This window comes from Equus quagga, chromosome 3, assembly GCF_021613505.1.
Source record: "Equus quagga isolate Etosha38 chromosome 3, UCLA_HA_Equagga_1.0, whole genome shotgun sequence".
Lineage (NCBI taxonomy): Eukaryota > Metazoa > Chordata > Mammalia > Perissodactyla > Equidae > Equus > Equus quagga.
Window position 1 is genome coordinate 123,923,726 of NC_060269.1, and position 13,699 is coordinate 123,937,424.

General features: G+C 42.4%; 1 protein-coding gene across 1 annotated transcript in view; it reads right to left on the reverse strand.

Annotated features, from left to right (window-relative positions):
- Positions 1 to 31: 31 nt before the first annotated feature.
- Positions 32 to 13,699, reverse strand: part of LOC124236880 (beta-klotho-like) — a 32,064-nt gene continuing 18,396 nt past the window's right edge. Inside the window, exons 2-5 of the mRNA XM_046655826.1 lie at positions 13,003 to 13,513; positions 10,941 to 11,209; positions 5,815 to 6,958; positions 32 to 2,743 (exon numbers count right to left, since the gene is read on the reverse strand). Coding sequence (XP_046511782.1) covers positions 2,355 to 2,743; positions 5,815 to 6,958; positions 10,941 to 11,209; positions 13,003 to 13,513 — 2,313 coding nt within the window. The 3' untranslated portion in view covers positions 32 to 2,354. The remainder of the gene's footprint in view (positions 2,744 to 5,814; positions 6,959 to 10,940; positions 11,210 to 13,002; positions 13,514 to 13,699) is intronic.

The window sequence follows — 13,699 nt, forward strand, 5'->3', positions numbered from 1 at the left end:
ACAAGAATACAAACGCTAACGTTAGATTTTAAGATGATTTTTTTTCCCAACAAGTCTCAGAAAAGCTTAAACTTTGAAGATTTGATCCTGTCAAAAGCTATCAACACTTTATAACTGACTCTACGATTTTTAAGTGAGTTTAGGATAAACCCAAATAGTATAAGTGATCATGAGCCCGATTAAATATTTACCTAAAGATTCTTGTATGATGATGGCTTAAAAACTAGAAAAATAATTCCCAAGCGGCAGAAAGGGAACGATTGTGTAAGCATTAGGTTAGGAACTTTAGTAATTGGTGAGTTTATGGTCAGGCAAGTTCAAAAAGGAGGACGTAAGTTTCAAGTGTAAGCTCTAAATGTAAAGACAAAAATAGTGAAGGTTAATGAACTAGTAAACCACCAATACAAGATAATTAAAGCACAAACTAGAGACGAGGAAAGGAAAAACCTAAGTTTAATTCCAAATCTTTGTTATTCCTATGGCTAAATATGCATTTCTTTTTCAAAATCTTGCGTGTCAGTTTAAAAAATTGATGAGTGGCTCAACTGATAACTTCCTATGAGAATATTCACTGGAGCTTGGGTCAGAGCGAATCTGTGGCACAGGAGGAAAAAACACAGCCAAGTGATTCTTTTAAATGATCGTCTTTCCACATGGTAACATTAATTGACCAGTTACTGTAATTGTGTGTAGCTTCAGGCCCACTTAGTGGGTTCTCAAAATACCAAGAATTCCTGGCAAAGCATAACCTAAAAACTGTCAAGTTTGGGGGAGAGAGTCCAGTGGGGCAAAGAGAATAGGCTAAGAAAAGAAACGAGCAAAACTTTACTATTTGAATTTGGGCAGCTAAATAGCAAACTGATTTCTCATCACTTGTATTTATTTGAATTGACCAATTGTGTTATCTTTTTACAGTATCTTTGATATTTGTTGCTATTCCTTATCAACTTGACTCAGTTATGTATGAAATTTGGCTTCTGACATAGGTGGACCTGGAAAACAACCGTCATTGCCTTAATTTAGGGTAGTTTCCTACCAAGGCTTTTTGAACAGAAGAGCTTTCCTTTGACTCTTGAGAGTGAGTTCTTGGACAGAGTGGACAGTGCCTAGCTACTGTGTATACTGAGTGGTTGCTTAAATGTTGGCTAACAGAAAGAAAGAATGGGTGTAAATGAGTTCCAGTTTTCTTCCTCCAGCGTTTAGAAGACGCTGAACAAATCTGAAGGACAGAGTTCAAGGAAGTCAAATTCAGACTTCAGAATTTACTTAATCCCAGCTTCAAAGGTGCAATGTGGAAACAGTTTTAAGTCATTCAGATCATCAGCGTTCTGAGTTGCATCTGAAGAGTCACAGTGCCAGTTCCAGGTGTCCTGGCTGCGTTCTGCACCTCGAGAGGTCCCTAGATGTGTGTGTGTCAGAACTGTGACGCTCCTCAGGGGAGAGGGCAAGTCTTAGGATACTGTCCTTTGATGACTTGTTAATAAGTAAATTTTTACATCTTTTTAGAATGTTTAGCTTTCGTAAGTGTGCTAGATCTTGTCACCTCACAAAAATCAGGAGGAAGAATGATGTCAATTTGTCTTGAGAGGAAGTTGCTGTACTGTGAGGTTATAAGACTTCCCCTGTCTTCACAGGCAGTTGGGTCCAGCTCTCTTTAATCTTAGTCCTCTGATCTTTTTGTGAGATTAGTTATGGAAGTTACATGTTACTTTTTAAAAAATAAGATCTGATAAAAAGACCTCACAAATTAGATGTTTTATAAATACTTGCTAACTTGTTTCTATTGAGAAAAACTAAAGGATTGATATGCTTAAGAGTCTATGCAGTAACTGGATATAGACAAGCACTGCTTACCCTACTGTTTTTTTTCTTTCCGTTTGAGAACCACCGTAACCTAAAGAGGAAGCACCTTGTTAGAAGTGACTGAGTAGGTCACTAACTATCCAGTGTTAAGAGATTTAAATCTCTACTATGGGGTCTAACAAAACAAAGTTGTACTTTTTCAAAACAATTTTTTTTTATCATAAGTAGCTATGGGTATTTATAGAAAGCTAGAGAAGAATGCTGGAAAACAGCTCATCAAACTTCATGCAGCAGTGTATCAGATAATCCTCATAGCTTACTGACTGTCTAGGTGAAGCCTTTATCTTCAGATCCAAGAACTGAATTCACTGACATCAACACCTAAGGGAGAATTCATTTGAATCACAGCAGAGAGATCCAATGTCATCAGTGGCTACCACTAATATCTTAAATTGTCTTCTTTCTACAATATGGGTGTATCTTTGTTACCAGTATATGGAACTGGAGTGAACTTTTAAACTTTCTGTCTTGCAGACAGAAATAGGATCAATTTAGCTAAGAACTCTCTTGTGGCCTTTTTTTAATGGTATGTGTTGTAAGTTCTTTGCTTTCCAAAATTTTCTTCTCTTTCGCTTATGAAAAATGGTAATTGCTAAAAGTAGAACCAGGGTGGAGAAGAAGCAACAACCAAAGAATATCAGTGGTGTCTTCTGCACGAGAAACAAGCAGACAATGCACTCGGTGCTCCTTTGAGTCTCATTGCATCTCGGACTACTCTTCTCAGAAGGGAAGCCACTGCTACTGACCAGTTTGTTGTAAAAGTGAATTGAGGATTTAGCTTTGAAATCAGATGTGAAGAATCCAAATCTGGGTTTAGATTTTTCTTCAGTCAGTTTGAATGCATAATAGCCTTTGATTTTGACTTTATCAATCAGGTATGCTGAAAAATATCAGAAATGGACATTATTAATTACAAATAGACTATAAAATATCTTTGAATAAGAATTTAGTTTTCACTGAAACAAGCTAAACTGATGCCCATAAAAAACAGGTGGTGATTTCCATTAATGGCCTTTCAGACATTCTTTTATGATTGATATAAAGAAGAAAGTTAAAATATATGTAATGATTTGTTTAAAAAGAAATTCGAGGTAAAACTTTGATCCATAAATAATACAAGAATGCCTTGTGGAAAAAGCAAATTTAAGAATTGGAGCCATGGGGGCCAGCCCTGTGCCCAGTGGTTAAGTTGGCACGCTCCGCTTCAGCGGCCCAGGGTTCTCCGGTTCGAATCCTGGGCGCGGACATGGCACCACTCATTAAGCCATGCTGAGATAGTGTCCCACATGCCACAACTAGAAGGACCCACAACTAAAAAATACACAACTATGTACGGGGGGCTTTGGGAGAAAAAGGAAAAAAATTTTTTTTTAAATCTTAAAAAAAAAAGAATTGGAGCCATGAAAGTAAAAGGACTTAACTATCACTTTTGTTCACAGGGTCACAAGCAGAAAGATCTTGCCTGTTTGGCAGGATTCCAAACCTCAAATGTACCCTTGTTGCTGCCCGAAAACCACACTTGGTTTCCCCTAGTCACTCACTCTCACTCTCCCACTCGACTGTTTTACACCGTCTCTCTGTCTTCAAACTTACAGCACCCCCTCTGTCCTCCTTGCTTTGGAGTGATGACCTTCCTTGCTTCTTCAGTGAAAAACTGAAGCACTCAGGGGAGAACTTCTTCAGTCTCCCACAATCACATCTACGCATCTACTGGCATCTGCACTATATTCTGCCTTCTCCCCTGTTACTATAGATGACTCCACTTAATTCTCTCTTGCCCACTCAAGGACTTTGCTCCAGGTGTTCTCCCCTCTCTTTTCTCATGTGTTAGTTTTCCCTCATTACTGGGTCATTTCCATATAAACGTGTAACTTCTGGTATCTTAATAAGCAAAAACTACCACCTCCCTTGATTGCACATCCTCTTCTATTTATCTTGCACAGCTCTGGCTCCTGTTCAGTCTTTTTTACTGGTTTCTTCTCTCTCTGACCTCCAAATGTTGAAGTGTCCCAGGGCTCAGCCGTTTTCTCTATGCTTGCTCCCTTAGGGATCTCCTCCAGCCTTATTAAATACCACCCATTTGCTCTTGACTCCCAAATTTGTATCTCAGCCCCAGACCTCTCCTCTGAATCTGAGACTCATATCTGTTAGCCTACTTGACATCTCTAATCGGATGTCTAATAGACATCGCAAACTTAACCTGTGCAACGCCAAGCCACTCATCTCCAAACACTGTTCCTACCAGTCTCCCTCAACCTGGTAAATGGCCACGCGTCCTTTTAGTTTCTCAAGCCAAAACCTTGGGATCATTTTTTCACTGTTCTCTCACACCCCACATCCAATCCTGTTGACTTTACCTTCAAGATACATCCAGAATCTAGCCACTTCTCACCATCTCCACTCTCAATAACCTGATCCAATCCACCATTATCTCTTACCTAGACTAGTGCAACACTCTTTCTGTTCTTCTCCTTTACACTGTATTCATGAAAGAACAGCCAGAGCGGTTATTTTACAGTCTAAGTTAGATTATGTCAACTTTCTGTTTAAAACCTTCCAGAACCTTCCTATCTCAGAGTAAGAGCCAACGTTCTTACAATGGCCTACTGAGCCCTACCTCTTCCCTTACCTCCTGACCTCATCTTCCATTACTGTCTCCCTTGCTCTTTCTTCTCTAACTACTCTGACCTCCTTCCTGAACCACAAACAGACCAGGCATGCTCCCACATTAGTGTTTTTGCATCTGCTATTCTCTCATCTGAAACACTCTTTTCAGATAACTCCACAGGTTTACTGCCTCACTTCTCCAGATTTTTGAAGACTTCCCTGACCACTCTATCTAGAATTGTAACCACTCTCCTATCCCCCACCCTGGGCGCCCTCTTCTCTGCTGTTTTTTCTCCATTGACTTTTTCATCTCTGACATGCTATATCTTACTTATCTATTTGTTTGGTGACTCTCATCCCACAAAAATCCAGGCTCTACAAGGACAGTAATCTTTATTTCATTCAGTGGTGATATGGTGCCCAGAGTAGTTTTTGCCCATTTTAGGTGCTCAATAAATATCTGTCAAATGAATAAATTTCTGGGAACTTTTTGCTGCTTCAACAAATTGATCATGAACATTTAAAAATAAGATTTAAAAAAAAATGATAACAGGGGCCTGCCCGGTGGTGTAGTGGTTAAGTTCACGTGCTGCTTCTCTGGCCTGGGGTCTGCAGGTTCAGATTCGGGCATGGACCTATGCACTGCTCATTGAGCCATGCTGTGGCAGGTGTCCCACATATACAGTAGAGGGAGATGGGCACAGATGTTAGCTCAAGGCCAGTCTTCCTCAGCAAAAAGAGGAAGATTGGTGGCGGATGTTAGCTCAGGGCTAATCTTCCTCAAAAACAAACAAAGAAAATGATCATAGCCAATGCTGGGAAGAGTATGAGAGATAAGTACTCTCAAACACTGCTGTTTATAACATTTGACCCAATAATTCCATATTGGGCAATCCATCCTAAAGAGACAATCAGAAATGAAGACAAAGATTTATGTACAAAGATACCTATTTTTTTAGTAGTTAAAAAACCAACCTAAGTATCAAACATTAGATGAATGGTTAAGTACATGGAGGTAAGTCCATATGATGAGATATTAAGCAACCGTTAAAATAATGTTAACAAGGAACTTTTAATGATGGAACACGTGATAGTGAGAAAAAAGTTGGATACAAACTATTATAGCATGAACTCAATTGTATTAAAAATATCTAGCAAGCACAAGTCTAGGTGCTTGTTTTGGAAAGTGAGATTTCAGGTTTTTTTAAAAAATGCTTTTCTATACTTGCCAAATTTTCCATAATGAGCTGTCTGTCACTAATGAGCCTACTCCCCTCCTTCTTTTGTTTGTATTAGTCGGGAATATCATACTTCACTGTATCTGAAGTGGTCCCCGAACCTCACCTTTTAAAGCCTCCTGAACGTATTTCTCTAGGTAGTATTTTCGGAGTTCATCATTTTCCAGAGACTGGTCATCGATGCCATTGGCCGTAATGTAAATATCCACATCTCCATAGTTCCTCTGGATCCACCTCAGCACCTTCCGCTCTCCCCAGGGCATCACGGCCAGGCGGCTGGGGGAGCTCAGGCAGGTGATGTCCTGCAGAAACTGGACGTCCCTGTCGGCGTCGTAGTTGCTGCCGTTCTGGCGCGCGTGCATCACGAACCTGGTGGTGAAGTGGTTCAGGGCGTAGAAGTCGGCAGCGCCCTTGACCAGCCTCCTCTCCTCCTCGGTGAACTGAGGCAGCGTGGACCGCGAGAGCCCTTGCCTGTTCTTGAAGGCGATGTACTCCTTCATGGCCGGCGGGTAGTCCCCGGTCTTGAAGAGGGGGTCTGCGAACCAGGCGATTTCGAACTGGAGGAAGCGCTCGGCCGCCTCCCAGTGCGAGTCCGCGTAGGGGTTGGCGGGTTCCGCCCAGTCCGAGTGCAGAGACAGCGACACGGCCCCGCGCTGCGCAGGCCGGTACCGCGCATCGTAGAGGTGCCAGGCCCGCGCGTGGGCCATCAGCAGGTTGTGGGCTGCCCTGTAGGTGTCGTTACTAGTGCGGCCGTAGATGTCACTCAGCCGATTGGGCTCGTTGATGGTGATCCAGAGCTTCACCAGGTCCCCCAGCTCCTGGAAGCACAACCCGGCGTAGTCCAGGAAGGCCTGGGCCGTGGATGGGTTCAGCCATCCGCCGCTGTGCAGCAGAGGCGTGGGGAGGCCTAGGTGGGCGTGGGTCGGATAGTACAACGTGACCATTGGGGCGATGTTGAGCTTCAGTCCCTCACTGACCACACACCTGTAGTACCTCAGAGCTTGTCGGTTCACCGAGGACAGGTTGCCAGTGGGAAGGATTGAGGGCCAGTCGAGAGCAAACCTGTAGTGAGTGACTTTCATTCTTGCCAACATCTCAAGTTGTCTTTTGATGCTGACAAAATCTGTGCATTGCGCTGGCCGCGTTTTCAGCCTCACTCCTTCCACTCGGTGCAACAGTCTGTTGCCGGTCACATTCCACACGTACAGGTGAGGATCGCTGAACTGGGGCGAGGAAGCCACCGACTCGGGCTGTGAAAAACAAGCGCGTTCAGGTAAAGCACACCCCGCAGACAGGCTCTTAGCGTACATGGCCCGAGAGGAAGAAGGGCCCCGTCTTGTTTTGCCTTTCACTGACAATAGAGGAAATAAATGATGCATATGTCCTTCATAACGACATGTGTGTTCCTGCTGTTCTCCTGGTGATGTAAACGAACAGGGCTGATGGATTATCCTCCCTTCCAGCCCTTGAAATTTCCCAGGGAGACCAGAAAACATAGGGAAGGAACCACACCCAGTGCTTGGCTTGGAAAACAAGCTGTTTTTCAGAAAATGCTGAGAAGCCGTTTTGCAGTTTGTCCTAAAACCCACGTTATACAGTAGGGTCTCATGAGATTCTCTTCAAATGCATGAAGAAATTGGCTTGGTACCCTCAATTAAAAGGAATCTCTAAAGATGGACCTTTCTGCCATAAATTGGAGGCAAAGTTAAAATTCCAGTTGTAGGGGCCAGCCTGGTGGCAGTGGTTAAGTTTGTGTGCTCTGCCTCAGAGGCCCAGGGTTCCCAGGCCTGGATCCCAGGCTCGGACCTAGCACTGCTCATCAAGCCATGCTGTGGCAGTGTCCCACATACAAAATAGAGGGAGATTGGCACAGATGTTAGCTCAGGACCAATCTTCCTCACACACACACACACAAAATCCAGTTGTAGAGAATTTCACCGAGGCCAGCACTCGGGGTTGGAGGAGGCTGGTTGACTCCAGCCACAGTTCCTAAAGAAGCCAGTGGGATGCGATAGGGAAAGACTCCTTGCATCTGCCGAGTGCAATTCTCTAACATCTCCTATTTGAAAAGTCCAACTGATATCACATGTGCATCCTTGTGTTCTTCCCCACCCATGTGCCTGTGAGAATATATCATTTATTCATCCAACAAGAGAATACCGAACACCATCTTTATGCTGGACACTTGGATTAGGAGTGGAAAGGACAGTAAAATACTCCCCAGAAACTCCCAAGTTGACTCTCGGATTTCATGGTGTCTCATTGCCTGCGCTTCCACCAAGAAGACAGCCTTGGTCTCCTGTTCTAGTTCTGTCCCTTTGAAACTCAGGCTTGGCAACTCTGTATAGTGACAGAGCAATCTCACCCCCTTCACAGGTGTGCTGTGAGGTGTTAACGACTCTGGGCAAGTGCTCTCTCAACTCGAAAGCACTCTACAAACATAAGGTAGTTATGACTTGGGTTTAATTCCCCCTAGTTGCAATAATTGCCTGCTTGAGTGTAAGTTAAAACAGAAATGGCTTAAGAAAAACATTTCTTAAGAAATTCAAGATTAACAAGAGAAAGTAAAAGTTCTGTCCTTGTTTTAAAGTACTTTTTCTTTTTGTGACTGAATTTAAATGCACCTGGAAAAAAATGATAATTAACCTTTGGTAAATATTTTCCCTCTAATTGTTTTCTCGTGTGTCATCTTTCATAGTCTAATTACAAAACCACATCACTGCCCACTTGCCATCTGCCAACCAGTTATCTAGAACATTAAACTGAAAGAACATTGATCATGTGAGCATGAAGTTAAATCTGTATCTAATTATTTGAGTAAAATCCTTCTAGCCCGGATGGTCAGTTTCAGTGTTTTGAAACCTCAGAGCATCATGGTTTTGAAAGCAAGTTTACACAGGGCAATCTTGCCGTAAAGTAAGGCAGGATCAAATGAAAAATCTCTCTTCCTTTTAAAAACCTCCGAAAGCATTAATCTTAGCAAGTGGGTGTGATTAATCTGCTAAGAGATCTAGTTAAAGATAATGTGCCCTGGTCTCAACCCTAGCTCCCAGAGCTTGGGTGTAAAATTCTATTCCCCACTGAAAGGATCCTGGGCTCCTTGGAGAAATGGCTTTTTCCAGGTCTGGCGCAGGAATAGCATGAGGTGAGCTGGTACATCTTGCACCAGAAAAATAAGAAAGTGCTTAAAAACTGAAAGGGAAATGTCAAAAGGACACAAGAGCATCTTGAGGGAGTCCCACTGGCCACATTTGAGATAATTTGAGCACCAAACATCTAATGAAACAATGACAACAATGATTTATAACATATTGAATTTAAAAGAACCCACCTAATAAACATAGAAGGAATAACCTAGTTAGAAATTCACCATTTTGCAATCTACAAAGTAATAATTAATTCAGGCAAGGCTCATGAATCAATGTTAAGGCCACTGGATGAAATGTTGTTGGGGAACAGGATATTTATACAGTCTCAAAGTATCACCATCAGATTACTTCTTAATTACAAATGGAAAAGGTACCTTTCAATTAAGAGATCTGGCAAATGCCACCTTAACCAAGACATCTGGTGGCTACTACTTCAACCAACGTTTTCAGTAATGAAACAAACTGACATCATGTGCCTCCTGATGTGATGTGTTGGGAAAGATACAACATCATCTGTGTAGTATTATTTCCAGAAATGGTTAACTGAATCTAATAAAGAAAAAATTAGGGGCTGGCCAGTGGCATAGTGGTTAAGTTCGCATGCTCTGCTTCGGCAGCCTGGGGTTCGCAGGTGCAGATCCTTGGGGCAGACTTACACACTGCTCATCAAGCCATGCTATGGTGGTGTCCCACATACAAAATAGAGGAAGATTGGCAACAGATGTTAGCTCAGGGTGAACCTTCCTCAGCAAAAAAAGTAAAAATGTTGACTTTATTCATTCACTATGTATTGAGCATCTGCCGTATGCCTGGCACTGCTCCAGTAAGGCATACAGCAGACAGCAGCACCTCCTACATCTCCATGTGTGGAGAGAGCTTGCATTCTAGTAGGGGAAGACAGGTGATAAATAAGAAAAGTGCGTAAAGTGGTTGCCAGGGGATGGGAGGTGGGAGAAATGGGGAGATCCCTGTCAAAGGGTACAAACCTCAGTTATAAGATTAACAAGTTCTGGGGACCTAATGTACATCATGGTGAGTATAGCTAATAATACCATATTATATACTTCAAATTTGCTAAGACAGTTGGTCTTAAACCTTCTCATTACAAAAAAGAAATGGGAATTATGTGACGATATGGACTTGGTAGCTGATGCTGTGGTGATAATCATTTTTCAATATATAAACCTATCAAATCAACACATTGTATACCTTAATCTTGCATTATGTTGTACGTCAATTATAGCTCGATAAATATAAGCTGGAGAGAAAAATGAAAAATGTGAAAAGTGCACAATGTTAGATACTGATGAGTGCTGTATAGGAAAATGAAGCAGGAAGGGGAATGAGAGGCGATAGCGATGGGTAGTTGAGAGAGGAGGGATGGCTTATTGAGACGGTGACATTTGAGTGAATATCTGAAGGTGAGGAATGAGACATGTGGGAAGGCCCCACTGGGATATAGAGACCTCATAAGGCAAATTACCCAAATCTGTCAAATAAGAGGAATCACTTAAATAAAGGGCCACTGATAATTTGCTTTTGGCAAAACAAAAACCTAAAAAAAATTTTTTCCTATAATTTTGTTTGTTTTTTTTGTTTTTGAGGAAGCCTGGCCCTGAGCTAACATCCATGCCCATCTTCCTCTACTTTATATGTGGGACACCTACCACAGCATGGCTTAGTCAAGCAGTGTCATGTCCGCACCCAGGATCCGAACCGGCAAACCCCGGGCCGCTGAGAAGCAGAACGTGCGAACTTAACCGCTGCACCACTAGGCCGGCCCCTATAATTTTGACACTACTAACAAATGCCTCTCACAAGAATGACTATAAGTTCCCTGAGACTGTGTACTCCTTGAGGGCAGCCTCCATCTCCATCACCAAATATGAGCTCTGGCACATGAAATGCTCAGGAAGCATTAACTCTTCTCTTCCTCTTTCCCCGACTTCCCTTCCTAACCTTCAGGTGATCATGGTATTTGATATCGTCTGACAGCTATCTTTTAGCTGTCATTGGGTAAATGAACTAAAATATTGTGTACTGTTTGCCCCACTTTATAGTTAATTTGTACATAGTCACTTACCTTGAGGACAGATTCAGTGACACCCCAGGAGAAGTCGCAGGGAAACTGACCCTGCACATCTGGTGTGGACTCTTTTAAAGTAAAACCATTTTCTTGGATGATCTGTTTATAGTAACGTGCTGAAGACTTGGGTTTTCTTTCTTTTTGTTTACTATTAAAATCCACATAAAATAATCCTCGGCGAGTGGTGTAAGCATCCTGCCACTCAAATCCATCCAGGAGAGACCAGGCAGTGTAACCAAACACTCGTATTTCGTCAAACCTTATTGCTGCTCAGAGGGAAAAAAAAAAAGCAGAGATGTTTGGAAGACTAAACACTCTGGTTCATGTTTACAACTTCACTGACAACATGCCAGGGACAGCATATTGCGAAACCAACCTTTTACCTGTTTTGCAGGCCCATTATATCAAACAGAAAATTCATGTTTATGCTTCAACAGTAGCAGGGAGTTGCCTCCAGAATGATTCCCCCCACCCCCCAACAAGTGAAGGACACAGTTAAAGAATCAAATTAAAAATATTCCCGAGAGTGTGCAAATCTGTGTCAGAAGGCATGGAAATTTCCAAAACTCTTGGGGACCAATGCAGATGTCTGCTTGTGATCAAGAGTTTCTTATTTCAAGCTTGGGTTGGTTCCCATTTGTGAACAAACTATCCATTCTATGAAATTATCCTTCAGGGATTGAAAAATCAGCTTTGAGAATTAACATAAGTGAATGTAGATATAAGAGGAGAAAGAAGTAGGGTGATGGAAGAGAACAAGACCTGACTGGGCCGAGGGGCAGGCGGTGGCAGGGCTTGCTCTTGCTCTGCTATGCTCCTGGGAGGCTGCTATTGAGCAAGTTTCTTGACCTCAGTTTTCTCCTTTGTAAACAGAAAAGACTGGAAAAGATGATCTCTCAGGACCTTTCTAACTTTAAAACTGCAGTTCAGTGACTTTTAGGAATTGAGTAAAAATGAAACATGGAAATCAACAGCAGCAATAAGAGCAACGAACAACCAAATCAACCATGAACCATTTTCCTTTTCTTAAATGCTTTCATTTCTCTCATAGAAATGCCTCATTTCTGCATTTTGGAGGTTTTATCACTGACATTGTTTTCCTCAAAGGTGGAAAATCCATGCCAAGAGATGCCTGTGAGATAAATACATTTCAACAGGCCCTGGTTCTAGTCCTCTCGGTGTAGTGTGCTGAGGAGAGGTGGAATGGTAATGTCTGGGGAATGACACCCATTCTGCCCAAGGGAATGGCATTTGGCCCAGGCCGTGTAGGCAATCTTCTGCTCTGGAGGCCCCGATGTACGTGTGCCCGAGGCTGGGCATGGCTCTTTTCCATGCTGCTCCTTCCTACAGGTTAGGGCAGCAGGGTCTTGCTCTCCCTGAGGGCACCCCCTGAAGACTCTCCTGCAGAACCTGAGATTTTCCTCCAGGCTTATGACTTCTAAAGAGAGCTACAGACTTTTAGAAAGATCCAGAGAGTTTCTTTATATTTGAGAGAAATGGAGCCCAATTCTGCAGGGGCCAGAACCATCGTAATTTGAGCTTGTATTCTACTCCATTATTTCAATCAGCCACCTGTAGATGTCACTACTTGAGTAATGGAAAAAGAATGAGAGGCTAAGTAGGGGTCTGAGCCATATCCAGGAACAACAGAAATTACTCAGCTTTGCCATTCATGGCTCATTCTTTGTCTTCAGACTTTTTCGTCATTTAGTCATGTAATAGAGTCAATGGAGCACCGATTTCAAGAAAAGCTTTCAGCATTTCAGACTAAAGTACTACGGTTAGAAAACTTCGGACAAATCTTTTTTAGCATTATTTCCTTCTTAAAAGAATGAAACAGCATCTTGCTCCCAATTAAAGATGTATCTACAGTCTAAAATTATTTTGTTCTCAAACTTTTATTTAAAAAGACATGAGAGTCACATTTAAAAATTCTGTCAACATTGGACGATAGGAAAGGCCAATAACAGCAATAACCATATATTCAAATGTTACTTTAAATATCCTATGAGATCAGTACTGAAAAAGTTTTAAAAAATTGAGCTAATGCGCAACCAACCTCGAAGGACCTGATTGAGGAAATTCTTCATCATGTAGATGGCTGTGGTATCTTCTGTTTTCACGTGACTATCTGTGAACCAGCCATTCTCAGCAATCAAGATTCGGGGGTTGCCATATTCCAGTTTAATCCAGTTTAGCACTTCTCTTAAATTGAGTGACACATTTTGTCCCATTTTAGCCATGGTGTTCTGGGGCTTGAAATTGTTGGGTCCAAATGAAAAGGCAAAGAAGTCAGCTGTGCCCCTCACCTCATTCTTCTCTGCTTCAGAGAAAAGGGGTAGAATAGAGAGCAACTTCTTTTTCATCACCTCTGGATAGTCGCCGTCCCCGTGGATGGGGTCGGCAAACCACCCCAGCACAGAAACCATGGATTGTTGGCACTTGAGTATATCCATCGTGTTTTCTGATCTGTTTGGCTCAATCCAGTGGGATCCCAACGTGATCGATAACCAACCCTTCTGATGTGGGCGGAAATTTATGTTGTAGTTATGCCAAACTTTCGAATGAGCCTAAGAAGAAAATATTATTAATCTTTATTGTCCTTCCTCACAAGGATTGTCACTTGCCTGATGGAAGGTCTTTTCATGAACAAATTAATGAAACATAGGGTGATGCAGGGGAGAGCTGCCAGGGAGCCCTGATGACCTCAAAGTCTGCTTTCTGTCCACTCCCTGGGCTTCCAACCTGAAGCCTCT